This window comes from Carassius carassius, chromosome 31 (genome assembly GCF_963082965.1).
Source record: "Carassius carassius chromosome 31, fCarCar2.1, whole genome shotgun sequence".
In the NCBI taxonomy this organism is placed as follows: domain Eukaryota; kingdom Metazoa; phylum Chordata; class Actinopteri; order Cypriniformes; family Cyprinidae; genus Carassius; species Carassius carassius.
The window spans coordinates 1,095,449-1,112,759 of NC_081785.1; the positions used below are offsets into that span (position 1 = coordinate 1,095,449).

At 36.0% G+C, this 17,311-nt stretch overlaps 1 protein-coding gene across 2 annotated transcripts in view; it reads left to right on the plus strand.

The window, feature by feature from the left end:
* LOC132111261 (kelch-like protein 29) overlaps positions 1–17,311 on the plus strand; it is a 127,623-nt gene that overhangs the window by 22,671 nt on the left and 87,641 nt on the right. For both annotated transcript variants that reach the window (XM_059518411.1, XM_059518412.1), the window contains exons 3-5: positions 4,256–4,560; positions 14,859–15,006; positions 16,112–16,591. In XM_059518411.1, the coding sequence (XP_059374394.1) occupies positions 4,279–4,560; positions 14,859–15,006; positions 16,112–16,591 (910 nt within the window). In that variant the 5' untranslated portion in view covers positions 4,256–4,278. The remainder of the gene's footprint in view (positions 1–4,255; positions 4,561–14,858; positions 15,007–16,111; positions 16,592–17,311) is intronic.

Here is a 17,311-nt window from a genome sequence, read left to right on the forward strand (position 1 = left end):
CAGAAAATTAAGTTTCTACAATATTTAGTAGTAGCTTATAAGTGGTGACCGTCAGTTTATGTGCATGTGACAGGAATTTTCAGAAACATTAATACAAGACATAGCCAACTAGACGATGAACATTATTAATATAGTTATAGTATATTAATATAGTTCTGTATGTTTCTGGGTTAAATATATAAATATATTAATTCATAATAATAATAATAATTAAATATGTAATATATAATATCCAATTGTAGCATTAGAATTGACTTTATTTATTGGAAACCCATAGATTGATTGACATGTCTTTTTCAGACAAAATTGATTTACATTCACTAAACATGTTCATTCACACAGTTTCTGTTATCAGCCTCAGCATTGCTTTTTTGTGCTGCTGTCACACATCATGTCTGGATTGATCTGTAAAGCAGTTGCTTATCTCCTCTCTCTAGACAACATGTGACCTCCCATCTTTTGTGCTGAATTTAAAGGCAGACAATCGAGATGCTGACCAGACACTGAGTTCTCATATCTGAATCTATTCAGTGCTTTCAGAGTTTCCAGCCAGTGGTGTCTTTTGAAGAAAGGCTGCCAAACATAACTTATAATAGGATTAATTAAATGTTTAACACCTTCAGAAAGATGCAACACATTTATCTAGTTTAACATTAAAGCTGTCTGAATTTCAGTTGTGTGAATTTAAAGATTAGGTGGAGCAGCACACATCAGCATGTGATGGAGATTTCATTTATTCATAAATCTAAAGTAAAGTGTTATGCGTTCGATCTTAAAATACTTATAGATTTCAGCAGATACAAAAAGAGATCAGGAGATGTTTTATTGTTGTAATTAGGGCTGTCAGTTAAATCATTTTAAATGGATTAATTGTATGATGTGCTGATTAATTAATCACATTAATCAGAGTTAATGGCACGCATCAATATTTGCACAGAAAAGCAGCAAAAGGTGTCTTTTAGAAGGCAATACATTGGCTTTTATGTCAGTATAGTTAATGGCAATTTGATAATTGATCTATTAATGCATAGCAATCCATTTTGCATTGCAATCTGAATTCATTTATATATATATAATATTTTCTTACCTAAAGCAAACCTACAAAACCTGCCGTTAAAACACCAATTAACCAGCAATCATTGGAAATACGTGACTCAAAAACAGAAATGCATTTCTCAAGGTGCACATTTCTGCAATATTGCCAAGCAATGTATTTTTTTTTCTCTCTTGCATATGTGGGTTCATTAAACAGCCCAGTGTAATAAGAGAAGAAAAAAAAAAACATTTGTGGGTACATTTTTGCAAAAGGATATTGCATTGCTTGTATCATGTTTTACAGCAGATTCAAAGTGAAGTAGTAGTTGCTTTTCAAGTGTGACAATAGGCTAACAATAGGTCTACATTAGCAAACATCAAATAAAATGCAATTTCTGAATCAACTATTCCATTTTCGCTTGTTTCCACAAGTCTTTGTGCCCTTTTATTGTGACTTGTGTTTCACACAATGTTGTACCAGGTGCGCTATCAAGCAAGTTTAAGTGGTCAGGAAAGCTGTATGTATGAAGCTAGTAATGTGCTGCAAACATCCAAGTGTATTAGTTTACAAATCATGTGCTATGATAAGTGTTTTAAGGTCATAACATTGTATTGTGCATGAAAATAAGTCTTTATTAATTGGTAATCTGCGTCTGTAATCGTAATTTGTGTGTAAAGTAACAAAAGTTGTTGGTGGGGCCCCATTAAAATTTTATTTTTATTTTTTTTTTTTCAAATAAGATGGCGCACAACAGAGCTTTAAGTTAAAACATGGGTGAAACAATATTTTGGTTGTATGGTAGTGTTTTCACGGTACCAAAATTTCAGTATTCGGTACCGATACCAGTGAAAATCCACGGTTCTCGGTACCAATTTCGGTACCAAAGCAAAACACAAAAATATGCTAATTAAAAAAAAAATAACTTTTTAGCACTAAAAATAAAGCCAATGCCATTCTTTATACTTATTTACAATTGTGTTTAAAGTTTTTCTACAAGTTATATAATTATGAAAAACAGTAAACAAGTTTCACCCAAATTTAATTTGTCTTTTAATTTATGAAATTTAAACATTTTATTTTTGATAAATAAATGGGATTTGCTATTAAAATTAAAACATGGAAGAAATATAGTGATTTATTTCTTAAAAAAATAAAGTTGTGTTAATTTTTTCAACAGTAGTAGCAGTATCATATACATTTTACTAAATAATAGTAATATTCCTAGCACAATGCCTTTATGTACAAATTAACTTTTAGGCCAAATAAATGCATATTTGTAATTTTAACTGAACTTAAGACTGGTGGTGATGCTTAAGATATTTTTGGTCATTGAGGGTTTCTGTAAAAAAAATAGTAATAGATCATATTAATTATTATTAAAAGATAATACTACTACTAATTCTACTATCATACTAATGTATATACAATAAACTATGAATTGATGAGCTGCTGGGTTCATGAATATTAATCACGTTGTCTGCGTTCCGTCAAACTGATTTGCTGAAATCAAAACAGGGGCGGTACTAGATCAGCGCCAGCCAATGAAATTGCCATTTGCGCATTAGCTCCGCCCACTACCGGAGAAACAGGTATGTCTTCTGCTTGTTTGAAAATGAATATGAATAATTCTAAATGAACTCCGTTATTTTGACAGGAGAAGACAACAAAGAATAGTTTACATATAGCGTGTCGATTCAGTGTGGTAAGACTCTCGCTCTCTCTCTCTCTTTGCATGTGTGAGAAACAGCGCTATCAGTAAAGCGACGGTGAGTCGTGCGCCTTCACAGAGTTTACAGAGCATCAAATACAGGTGCGCTGTGCATCCATTGAGATTAACTGAAAAGTTCAGATCGCTTGATGGAGAGAGAACTCTGAAGCTCAGATGCTGAAATTAATGCAAGCGTCACGCGCTTCAGTCTATGTAGTAAACAAACCCACACGTCTCTTCCATTCATTAATTCACACAGAGATGCGCAGAACACGGATTCATATTTCTAACAACTTTTGCGGCTTAACATTTACAGATACTGGTCCATATGGAGATTTGATTTAATTAATTTATGCTAACTTTGACAAATTCCATGACTGTCTATATTAAAATGTAAGTTTCATTTTCATGACTGGATTTTGATATTCCGTCCTCATTTTCTGCTTCGCGGAAATCATAGCGCTGAACCGGGTTTGAACGGGACCTCGGTACTAACGGTACTTAAAGAAACCTGGTACCATCACATTTAAAAATTTTTAGTACCGACTTGGTACCAAAGTACCGGGTCTTTTGACAACACTATTGTATGGTATTCTTAAAAATAATTATAATATTTTTAGTAATTTGAGAATACAATTCGTATACAATAGTGATATATTTCTGTCATAATTTCTTCAAGTTAAACCAGATTTTTATTTTGGTGGGTTGTCAAGGTCTTTCACTTTTAGTTTCAGTTTGTGTTTGACTGTAGTTTTTCTCATATTAAACAGTGAAAAGCTGGTGAAGTTCATGGGTTCATGTCTTTATATTAAGACACTGTGTGTTTGCGTTTGTATGTCAGAGGAAACCATGCTATTAATTCACACATTAGCTGCTGCCAGGATTCTGACTAGAACCAGAAAATCTTAGCATATCACACCAGTCCTCAGGTCCTTAAACTGGCTTCCAGTTACATTTAGGATTGATTTTAAAGTACTTTTACTCGTATATAAGTCACTAAATGACCTAGGACTGAAATATATTGCAGATATGTTCACTGAATATAAACCAAACAGACCACTCAGATCACTAGGATCGAGTCAATTAGAAATACCAAGGGTTCACACAAAACAAGGGGAGTACGACTTTAGTTACTATGCCGCCTGCAGTTGGAATCAGCTTCCAGAAGAGATCAGATGTGCTAAAACACTAGACACATTTAAATCTAGACTCAAAACTCATCTGTTTAGCTGTGCATTTATTGAATGAGCACTGTGCAATGTCCGAACTGATTGCACTATATTTTCATTGTTTTTTTTATGTAAAATAATTTTCTAACTGTTTTTAAATTCATTTTAAGTAAATGTTTTAATCATTTAAAAAGTTTTAAAATTGCTTGTTTTATTTTTGTTTTGAAATTTGCTATATAAATAAATTTGCCTTGCCTTGTGTGTGTGTGTGTGTGCATGTTTGTGAAGTACCATTATTTTTTTTGAGATGTTAATAATAAGGCGTTTGTTCTCCTCTGTTAGGTTTTCTCCCGCTCCGTTCTGTCATGATGTCGCGGTACCATCAGCGTTTCGAGCGGGATTTCCGCAGCGTTTGGGATCGCAGGGAGCGCTGCATCTCCAACAGCAGCTGCGTTGGCAAAGTTAATGGCTGTGTCTCCACCTCTGCCTCCTCCATCCCTAACAGCGGCAACAACCGCCCCGGCCTCCTGCCCTTGCCCGTCATCCCCTCGCTGCTGCCCACCCCAGTCAACGGAGCATCCAGCACGGCCAATAGCGAACTGACCTGCAAGCGATTAGCCTCCACCTGCACCACCTCTGTGACTAAGGTAGGGCTCAACACACCTACGGCCACTTTCTCTGACGCATTTACTCGCCCTCATTTCTTTTTTCGTATAAATTTTTGTTTGTTTTAGTAATTTAGCTGTTTGTTTTTTTGTTTTGTTTTTCAGTAAAAGTTATTTTAAGGGGTGCACAATATATATCGGCCGATGATTAATGCGCATCTTGTCAGTAAAGTCGGTTATCTAAACAGTGGTAAATTCCATCGGAATACCGATGCAACTAATACACGGAGCCGTTGTTAACCGACAAGCCGCGTAAATCCACGTTCATTATCAGCATTGATTTGTGCAGCTAGTCAGTTAACAACGGCTCTGTGTAGTAACAGCTGCTCTATGTGAAATCACGCACCTGATGGTATTTACCGATGATAAGAGAACCGGCTTTACTGACCAGATGCGCATTAATATATCGTGCACCCCTAGAAATACATCAGGTTAAACTAAATAAAAGTGAGAAAGTTTGCCTTGCCTTAAAATATTTAATAATAATGTATTATTTTGTTTTATTTCAGTTAAACTTTGCTGAATTATTTTATAAATTTATTAATTTAATTTTTTTCAATTCAGTTTTAGTTAACAGTAATAACCCTGCTATGAAGTCTGCATGAAATGCTTGATGAAACCCATTCTGTGTGTAGTACGAAGGTAAAAGGTGTTTATTTATTTATTTATTCTGTTTATATTATTTGTTTTTTGTTTTTTTCTATTTATTTTACTTTTGTGTAGATTTTGTTAATGGTTTTTAAGGATGTGGGTACATATACTATGTTTGCATAATTATTAGGGGTGTAACGGCACGCAAAAATCACGGTTCGGTACATACCTTGGTTTTAAAGTCACGTTTCGGTTCATTTTCGGTACAGTAAGGGAAAGAAATGCAAACATTAAACTGCAGGTTGTTTATTACTAGAAACTTTTTTAAAACAATTTGTTTACACTTTTTTAAATAATTTTTTAATAAAATATATATAAAATAAAAAAAGAATAGGAAATAAAATACTGCTGCAAAGTTCTCCTCTAAAAAAAATACTGTCCAGTATCATATAATAAAATATAATGAAAAATAAAAATAAATAACTACAGTAAATAATTACAGTGCAGCATTACCAATCCCAGCTTGTAGGCCTGCTCATATTTAAAAAATATTTTAGTAGTTTTTAGACCTGCTCAGATTTCATTATTGCGTTGGACCAATCGGAATTAAGAGCAAAGGTCTGTTTAAATGCCGACGGGAGCTGCGTTTGAATTACAATCTTTTTTTTTTCCTAGTTGTAGTGATGTTCACACTCGCGTGATGCCTTTTGAAAACCTTAGGCTGGTGACACACTGGCATATTACAACTGTCAAACATAGTCTTTTTTGCCGTCAATACTGCTGACGGTGTCCTTTATCAGTAGGCTTTATATTTATGCTCAACATGAAGTATAGATATTGTTGTCGTGAAGACAAGATTCTGGTCTGTCGGCGGTCTCCCTCTATGTCACCTACAGTAGCAGCAGCGCGCCCGCGCCGTGTCAGGCACGATTCTGGTGTGTAAAGACACAGAAAACGCGAAGCAGCCGTCACGCAACTGACACGCAGCAGAAATGCCACGCTCACGCCACGCAGCCAGTGTGTCACCGGCCTTAGAATCAGCTGCAGGGCGGGATTTGCGCTGAACGCGGAGACTTCCGCCACTTAATATGTTCGTTTGGAAACACGAAAATGTAAATGTTCTGCACACAAAATATTGCATTCGGTCATTCGGTACACACGTGCACCGTACCGAAAGCCCTATACCGAAACGGTCCGGTACAAATACATGTACCATTACACCCCTAATAATTATACATTTCTATTTATTTAGTATCTATTTATATTTGTGTTGTTGAATTTAGCATTCTTTGTCCTTGTGCATGGATGGACCACTTCAAACACAACTGTTGATGTCCACATCAAGTTGGAGAGCTTTGTGGCGTCATTACGTGCCACGTGTGTTTGTTGTGTCCGCTTGCAGCAAAAGAAAGAGATTAAAGCTTGTGTGGCTGTGGATCTTAGGGTAAATTTTTCTGTCATCCATCATGAAAGCCCTGCAGCTACCCCCACCAGCATATCTCTACAAGCCATCTCTGATAAGGAAGAGCGAGGCTGCTTATTGATCTGTGTCAAGAAGAAACTCCCGCTACCTGCTTTCATATTGCAGACGGGCCGGAGCGGGGCGGGGGGAAAGAATAAAGCAATCTTAGATTTGACGTCTACACTGAGAGAAGTGTGGGGTCAAAAGCAATATGCTTCTGCATTTTTTTATTCAACATACCAAGGCTTCTTTGTGTCAACATGTTATTATTTAAAGTATGGGCATATTGGCATTTCTGAGATTCATCCTGTGATTGTATTGCTGGAGTTCAGCGGTGGCGTGTGCATCCAATAATTGAGTGTGTGCTAAAGTAATTTGCTTGCATATTAAGTTACGAATCTCACTGAGAAGATTGACTTTGTGGCCTTTTCTTCTTGATCCTGTGAAAAGAGTCGCCGCTCTTGTGAAGCAGATATAAATGCTGTCAAATGAATCAAAAGGGTCAATTTGTCACATTCTGACTCATTAAAATGCAAACGTGTTGGTGAAGCTACTTTTGAAACATTGCTATATGCTAATTACAATACAAGTGAATAGAAAGAAGTTAAACTACAGTCTGGCTTTTCTTTTAAAGTAGTTATGCTACAAGCTACTAATAAAGGCATATAATGAAGCAGCAGCTTTTTAAATAAGTCACTGTTTATCAGACAATATAATTTATATAGAGCAATATCTTTTTAAAGTGACTATCAGACTATCAATTTGTTATAATCAAAGAAACATTTATTAACTTAATCATTTTATTTATTTACCACTTATTACTTTTAACTTTTATTTTTTAAGAACAAATATGGTGAGGCAAAAAAAATGAAAGAAAAAAAAAATATTTTTTTTTTTCATGTAATTAAATATAACTAAAAGGCTTTATTTACTTATTGTTTATTTGTTTACTTATTCAATTAGATATTTAATTAAATAATTGTATTTTCTTTGTTTTTATTTATTTTAAAAACAGTAAGGACCTCAAATATGGTGACATAATATACCACTGGTAAACTAATTATCATCCATAAAACTACAAACGTATTTATATTTATTCATACAGCTATTTAATAGAGTGGCATCTTTTTAAACAAGTTACTATATGAGAAAATAATTTTTAAATGTATTATTTTGTAAAGTGATTGTAATAATTTACACATCTTTATTTTAAGCCATTTTCACACCTTAATTTGAAGTGTTTGATTTGGACCCTGATTAGTTTTCTCCGTTCGGTTCATTTGGGCAAAAAATGAACTGCGATGAACCTTCAACAATATGAGCTGTGTATATCTACAGTCTGTATCTTGTTCTGTCGTGAATGCTGAATGTCATTGGAGTTTCCCAGCAGACGTAGAGTTACAGTGGGAACAAAAGCGTGTGAGTGCCTTCCCACCATCATTTCAAACACACTTTCATATGCCGCTCCCATTTAATTTCTTCCCCTAATCATGGCTGTCTTGTGTTTCTGGACCGCTCTCAAGACGCCCTGAAAGCTTGAGTATTTCAGCCGCTATCTGTAGCGTGACCCCTTTCAACAGCTCCGCTCCGCTGAAGGTTACATTTTGTCAGCTAAGAGCTTTTTCATTAAGATTTAGTGAAACTGGATTATGCAAAGCGGTTGGTCAGAACATGCCAAAACACGCAGGACTCTTGAACCCTGCAGTCGTTCACCGAGAGCAGACAAGAAAATGAAGAGCCTCCAAAGGAATATTTTCTCATCGTTATGCGATCGTTTGAATTGCTCGTCATGTTTTTTGTATTACACCACTTCATATTCATATTACAGATAATTACAAGGGGTCTGCCACACTGCTGTAAACAACTCATAAGTTGGCATAATTCTGCTCCATTTCATTAGTCCAGATTCTGCTTAATTGCATGATTAATTTGACTAATAATTTCCATTTATTCTCTGATTACTGTAGATGTAAAAGCTATTTGGAAGGCCTTAGTAAATTAGTGATTCTCAACAGGTTTTGCTTCAGGATTTAGATTTTACAATAGACATCAATTCACACCAAACCTAGCTTTTTTTGCACAAAACTGAACCAAATTGCTAAAAAAAAACAAACATTCAAATCGTTTTTATCTAGGTGGTATTAAGAGTTATTTTTTTAGGGATTTTAATATGTTGACATCTGTCTATTATGACTTGGAGTGAATATAGTAAGTGTATATATATATATATATATATATATATATATATATATATATATATATATGCATACATAACGTATACATTTCATTTATATGTTCTGGCTTCAAGAGTATAGGTATATGCCATTTATCTTTATGTATAGGTAAAGATAAATGGCAAAGAAACTGGGATTCCCTCAATAGAAATGTATTTCTTATTTGTGACCCTGGAGCACAAACCCAGTCTTAAGTCTCTGGGGTATATAGCAATAACAAAAAATACATTGTATGGGTCAAAATTATCAATCATTAGGATATTAAGAAAATATTATGTTCCATAAATATATTTAGATACATTTCCTACCTTAAATATATCAAAACTTAATTTTTGATTTGTAATATGCATTGCTAAGAACTTAATTTGGACAATTTTAAAGATGATTTTCTCAATATGTTTAGATTTTTTTGCACCCTCAGATTCCAGATTTTCACATAGTTGTATCTCAGACAAATATTATCTGATCCTTATAAACTATATATCAATGGAAAGCTTATTTATTTAGCTTTTAAGAAGTGTATTTTTACTATTTAAAAAATTACCATTATGACTGGTTTTGTGGTCCAGGGTCACATATGTATAATGACCAATTTTGCCCTTGGTTTGCTGCTTCAATTAAAAAAATTCTGTTTGACTGAATTGATTTCTCTTGTTTTTCTGTATTTTGGATGAAGCCAGACATCAGAGAATAGGGCCGTTGACTTTGAGACCCGTGTGTTTCTGCCTGTCATTCACAGATATAGCAGTGTCCTTGCAGGTCTGGAGGGCCGTGACCCTTTAAGAGCCGCGTCTCCTTGCTGTTGAAAATCATCTGCAGCTGCACGCGCACAGAATTGATCTCAAGCTAAAGCCGCTCCAGCCTGAAGCTTTAGTGGCCAAAGGCACAAACTGAAGGCCAAGAGTTCTGTCTTTGAACCATCAACAAGAGCAAGGCATGGCGCTTGGGAAGCTTCTTTCTTATTAAAGCTTGCCTTGGTTCCCACCGCAGATTCCCATCTCTGAGGATGTTTTTAAAGACGCCGCAAGCCTTAAGGAATCACAAACTTACTTCACAAAGCTACGGTCCTGACAAATGATGGATCATGAGTTGCTGTGGCCGCGGGAGCGAACGCGTCTGCTGGGTGAGGAAGAGGCTTCTGTGTTGACAGCAGAGATAGGAATAGCAAATAAGAGCATGACAGTCTGGATGCTGTATTTGGCTTTGTGAGAGGCGGAGAGTGATGCTGCCCAACGCCTGGTGGATTAGGATTGTGGAGGACAGCCATCCGCTCGAATGGAGACGACTTATTTGGCTGCGAGCCGTGATCCTGTGCACACGCCGCCGGATGGAGGATGAGCAGAAGCATGCTGTCGTTGTTTGACAGGCCCTCGTACAGTAACGAACACGTGCCATTTAAAGAGACCTCGCTCTGAAGAGACGTCTGTATCATCTCCGTCATCCAAAAACGTTGCACGGCCCGATTTTCAACCTTTCCTTACAATTTCCTGGTTGTGTTTTACTTTGTAGCATCCTTTTTTCAAAAGATACAAATCAATCCAAGTCATGCCCTGTTTTTGCTTTATGTAAAGCATAATGTGCTTTATATAAAAATAGATTTTATTTTATTTAAAAGTTTATAGAGTCTGTAAGATTTATTTTATTAAACGGTTGACAACATTTTTTACATTACAATCACACACACACACACACACACACACACATATATATATATATATATATATATATATATATATATATATATATACCATTCAAAAGATAGAAAGAAAACTGTTTTCTATTTGAATATATTTTCAAAGTAGAATTTTCTGCATCATTACTCATATCAGATATCATTCTAATATGCTGATTTCCTGCTCAAGAAACATTTCTGATTATCAATGTTGAAAACCGTTGTGCTGCTTCATATTTCTGTGGAAAAAGTGATACATTTTATTTTGCTGAATTATTTGGTGAATAGAAAGTTCAAAAGAACAGCGTTTATTTGAAATCTCGATTTTTAAAGAACATTATAAATGTCTTTACTGTCACTTTTGATCAATTTAATGAATGCTTGCTGAATAAAAATATTAACTTAAAAAATCTTAAACTTTTGAATGATATGGTATGAATATTTACTGTTAAAGATTTCATAAAAAAGGGTCTGCTTATGAGTTTATGGAAAATGGGTTACAGTACATGTACAGCAGCTTTACATGAGTGCTGTGCGCTTCATATAGTCACTTTCTGCAAGAAACCGAAACGGTCAGGTTTATTTTGTACATCTGGTTTTATTCTGATCATGCACTCTTAACTTCAGACTTTGAAAGCGAGATGCAGCATGCATAGCGTTTCCTCATGGATGCTCTTTATGCATAAACCAATCCAGAAATGGAAGTATTTTAGTAAGTCAGCTAAAATGAACCTAGAAATGTCATATTTGCCGTTTAGCTGTGACTGCAGGCAGATGGAAAGTGTGTTTGAACGCACACAGGATGGCTGCAGATGAGTGTATGTGAATCGTAATTCCACTTGCTCTCCTGGTGTTCTTTGAAAACTCCAGCAGGTCACTTTCAGGAAACGAAGCACCTACTTCCCAGGAAGTCTAAACGTGTGGCCTTTGCCTGGTGACAGAGCGGAAAACTGTTTCTGGACTCAGCTAATATTCGTACATATTCATGACATGAGTGCCATGTTGTCCGTATTTAAATTGCTAGGAGGTGTTATAGCACAGGTTTTTGACGTGGCACACAAGGGAAATTATAATTGGAAATGGCGGTTTTATTGTTCTGCAGGTAACGTTTTGTCCACAGCTCTAGATGCTTGCTCTTTCTCACATGGCCGGCTTCAGACACGATTAGCCGCTGGCTGTTGAACACGTCTTCAGCGACTGGTGAAGTGGGTCAGATGTGTCATTTTGGGGTTAGCATGTAAGGGATTGCGTACAGTCAGCTGCTCACACAATAGACTCTCATTTGACATTGAAGAGTCTTGTAACCCTGAAACCGGCCCGCTGGGGGGTTTTGTTGGATGATCCTGTCAGTCTTATTAAGATGGTAAATGATGTGCTTTTATTTTCTGCTGTCTTCCTCATAGTGCTCCGTAAATAAGCATAAGCCGTTGTACCATAAAGGGGATCAATCTTTGTGTGTGTCACTGCAGATGATACAAACATATTTTCTACTGTGGATTTATCTCAAAAACAATGTATGTACATCACCGCAAAATCAATAGGGAAACATGAAAATATATTTTAAATGATGTTAACAAATTGACTTTAACAACAATTTTGATTGGGAACAAAATTGGCTAATAAGAAATTTTGTAAATTAGGGAAGCATTTATTTAAACTAAAAACTGCAGATGTTCTCCCAAAAATGAGTTAAAAAATTGGAATGTTTCAAAGAATTTGCTGATTTTCCACTAAAATTGGTTTAAAAATAATTTTCATATTTCTGAAGTATTCGTTCATTACATTTAATTTCACTTAAACTTAAGTGTGCTGATGTTGCACCAAAATTGACTTGAAAATAATGTTGTAATTTCAAAAGTCATGGTAGTATATTTTATTATATTTTTTATATTTTATTTTTTATATAATTTTTGAAATATTTTATTTTAATTTTTGTATATTTATATTTTATTTTATTTTTATCAAATGCTCCAGTTTTCCTCTCATCACTCTCGTCAAGAGAGTCAACAGTGCTCTCCAAATGTAAGGAGAAAATAGACTTGACATATTTCAGCTTCATGATGTTATATTTATTCAGCATTCTCACATGGAATATTCAAGATACAACTTTTGACAAGTTTTAGTGAATGCAGGTGAGTTTCGTTACTACTCGCCCACCTGTCAGCAATATGAACATGCGTCTCTATTCTGAGGTGAAGCAGGTGGTAGGGAACTTTCAGATTTCTGCTCTTTTCACACGCTTGAATCATTTTTTTAATGGCATTCATATGAAGCATGACGAGGTCCTGCTCAGTCCTGCAGCTTACAAAGAATACTTCAGTTCTAATATATTAACACTGCAGCGTGTGCCCGTTAATAAATAAGTATTGCATGTTAGAGCAGCCTGCGGACCTTTTCTTCTTTCTTTGTTCTTTCATCTCATGCCATTTGTCCTGTGAATCATTCGAGTGTGTGAGGCTCTTTATTTGCTTCTTATCAATGACTTAGACTTGAATTGTATTCAGATGATATTCAGCGATACTCAGACCAGCACTGAATTCCACAGATAGATTCCTACAAAATCGTAACGCCTGTCATTCATAACATTTGAAGTCCTTGCATGTTTATTAAGGTTTTTTCATTATAATTGAGTTTTAAAATGCCATCGAATAAATGCTGGCTAAACAAAAGGTCAAATTAAAACCAAAAATGTGCATCTGCAACGGACAAAAAACTGTATCTTTGCACTGTCAGACATGTAGTATGTTAAGACTTGTATTTGTGCTCTTTATGACTGTTTACAGTTTGATTTTGCTCATTTTGTCAGGTGAATTTTAGATGAAATTGAAAACATTTTTGCAATGGTACACTGGGATGAGAAATGTAGATGGAATGGTAAATTAGCATTTTTCAGACTTGGCAATGAAAAACGCATTGACAAACCCAAAGCCCACTTGATGCTAAAGAGGGATCTTTTTATGTTTTCTTCTTTTTATTTACAGTTTTGAAATGCATATGAAATAAAAGTAGCATAAAATCAAGAAGACGTTTAAGACTTATTTTCAGCTACATTTTCTCTCCTTCAACTTGCTTATGGAACAGCGAGTTCTGACAGCAGCATAATAAGATCCATCTTTTGCAGACACAAAAGATGAATATGAATTAAAGGCTTTGTTCCAAGAAAATAAACAAACAGAGCTTTATTGCTATCTTTGGCGCACACAAATATTGTGCAGAACAGTCATTTTTTAATTGCACTGACATACAAGATGTCCCATTTTGATGACAGCATTGAATATCATTTACAAACATTATTTTGTATACACAGAAAGCATATTAAATGCAATTAAAAACTCTAATGTTTTAAATAACTTTTTGGAAATAAAATATCAGCATACGGGTGAATTTGTGTTCCATTCTCACTCTTGCTAATTCTGACCTGTATTTCTTAAAATATATAAAAGAATAATGATGTTAAATTATTGAACACTTGCTATGTGTATATATACATTTATATAATTTTATATGTACTACCAACATTTGTTTTTGCGATGCATTCTTGTCCGTTACAGACCCATGCAATTCAAATTCTTGCTTTGATAAATTGTATTTGTCTAACCGTTTAATGTGATCTTTAATAAAATCGTATTATTAATTTCATTATTGCAAGCAAGATTACATTGAGAAAATGTATTAATGAACTAATTTATCTGCCGATATTTGGCTGGTTAGCCTCTGTTTTCTAATTGAATTTTTATTCTGTAAATATTGGGAAAAGTAAATGTTCATATAATAAAACATGACTTCATTAAATAATGGCATGGAAACTAATTAATGTTTTGGGTCAACAAAGTCAATGCTTTGGGTTGAGCATCATACTGTAGATTCAGTGTGTTTTAAAAGGTTTAAGAAAAATTAGATATTGTGGATGTTGAAACTAGTAGGATTCCATAGGAGAATGAGTTTTGCATGTCCACTTCCATTCGATTTTAGTTCCTATTTTCAGCGAAGTGATTAAAAGTCCCCCTCGATCCCGCAAAACGTCTTTCCTGCCCTTTGATTTACAGTCAATGAGAGGCAGATAAGAATTAATTAGTAAAATGTTCTCTATATAGATCTCACTTTCATGCACCCAGTCAAATTGCTGGGGGCCGACCTTGGATTTTCCTGCATTATTGATGGCTCTAATCTAGAACAGCGGCGTAATTAAAAGAGCGAATGGAATGGAATATCAACAAAGCGGAATGATGTACCAGTGTCTGGCAAATGGGCTGTAATTGGAAGCGTAGACTGTAATTAAAGGCTGGTCTGTTTACTTGAGATGTTCCTCTCGTTGAAACAGGTCTCTGGGCACCCAGCGGTGGAATCGCAGACTCAGGGCCAGGTCCTGGCTAATAGCATCCGCTGGGGGCAAACACCCATTAACCAGTCCACGCCCTGGGACACAGATGAGCCGCCCGCAAAACAGATGAGGGAGAAAGATATCGCAGGTAAAGAGCTGAAAGCAAAGCCAACAGCGCTGCGATAACACCTCTTGTTCGTTATATTTTCATGCGTGCATGGATTGATGGATTACTAAAAGTGGCTTCAAATTAGGCATCGGCTATGGGAAAAATATCATAGCATATTTTTTTAAGGCAGGAAAACGATCCACAATCTTATTACGATTCTTTTTCATGTTGGTTTTCAAAACTATTTTGCAAATTACTGATCAGTAGCCAAACTAACTAAAAATATAGCCCTCCAAGAAAACAAAACACAAAAGAATAATGAGTAACAGACCATTTAGGCCAATGTAGGGGTGGGAGATATGAACAAAATCTTATTTCAAGGTAATTTGATTTAATTTTACTTCATTGTTTATCTTTATTAAAATATGTATAGCCATAAATGTTATATTTGTTTTTAAAGTATAAACATAGATTTAAATTACAAACAGTAAGACAAATGAAGTAAAAGAAAAAAAATGTGCACTGGTCAGTTTTGGGCTTTTTGGCTTTTCAAAAACATGTCGTTTCAGACCAGGGGATGGAAAACGGGCAAAATACATTTAAGTATTCCATCCATCCATCCATCTGATTTTAGTTCATCCATCCATTCGATATTAGTTCATCCATTTTAGTCCATCCGTCCATCCATCCATTTTAGTCCATCCATCCATCCATCTTCCATTTGATTTTAGTTCATCCATCCATTTAGTCCATCCGTCCATCCATCCATTTAAGTCCATCCATCCATCTTCCATTCGATTTTAGTTCATCCATCCATTTTAGTCCATCTGTCCATCCATCCATCCATTTTTTTCCATCCATCCATCTTCCATTCGATTTTAGTTCATCTATCCATTTTAGTCCATCCATCCATCCATCCATTTTAGTCCAACCATCTATCTATCTTCCATTCGATTTTAGTCCATCCATCCGTCCGCCCACCCACCCGCCTGCCCTCAAAAGAATTAGGTAAAATATGCATTGATGCATGACGCTAATGATCCCCCTGTAAAGGCAGACCTTGGAGACATTTTAATAGTTCACACTCTAATATTGTCATATCACATGCATCCACTTCAAATGGATGTTGTTTCTCTCTCTGCAGCTCCTCTATGGCTTCCTCAAGTCGCTGCTGCCGTCAGCCAGGCTGGACTCTTGGCACACACATATGCTCTGCCGCAGGCGCCAGCTTACAGTCAGGTCACGGCTGTCCAAGCACCCATCGTCGGTGTGACCCCGGTGCTCCAAACCCCCCATCCACAATTACCCACACACTACCAACTCCCACAGCATCCTTCACAGCCAATGACTAACATGGTCCTCAATGTCCAGAGCCAATCCCTCGCCATCGGCGGCCTGCCTCCAATGCCCAGCGTCTGCCAGGTCGCCCATCCCGTCCACACGGTGGTGGGCAATGGCCACTTGACGCATCCCATGGTGCAATCCGCCACCATGAGCTCTTCGGCGCTGCCCATCAATGGGCCGATGACGAACGGCCAGCAGGAAACCGCCAACAACAGCCTGCAGATGCTGAAAACGGTCGGATTGGGGAAATACGAATTCACAGACCCCTGGCATCCCAAAGGTAAATTATATTTCAGCCACAAGTTTTCCTGGACATTATAATGTTTTGTTGTGCTCCTTTAGTCTCCGAAAGAATCGCTCGCTATCTTTGACCTGCACAACTTGATGATCTTGAATATATTTATTACTTCCCTGCTTTTCATCTTCAATAAAACCCCCCATTCATCAACATCTTCAAGACGAGACGAGTCGGGTTGGATTACCTTTCTTTTTTCTTTTTTCTTTTTCTTTCCTACCCAACCAGCGCAAGTTCCTAATGATTTTATGAATTAGCCAGCATCCAGGAACTACAGTGAAGATCACGTAGATTTACGGGGCAGTGGATGCCTCTGCAAAATTGTTTGTGTTTCTAAAATGGCAGAAATAATTTCCTTATAAATGGAAACCTTATGTAAATATAGTGTAAATGAATTTCAGTTAATAAATCAACACAGTCGGGACAGGCACGTTTAATGTACCATAGCTAATGATTTATTAGAGGAAATAAACTTGTGGCGTTTAATGTAACTCGAGTAAGTCTCAACTTTTCTCCTTCTTATTTTTTGGACTCTCGTTCTTTATATTATTCCATATAAAAATGGAATAAGATTATTCAACAGAAACCAGTATATAGTTATTGTGTGATAGTGTGCCCTAAAGCTCTCAGATCACCTTGATTTTCTAGCCAGCTACAGGCAGAAATCTATTTTTCTGTCTCCCTGTATTGAATGTCTTGTTGAAT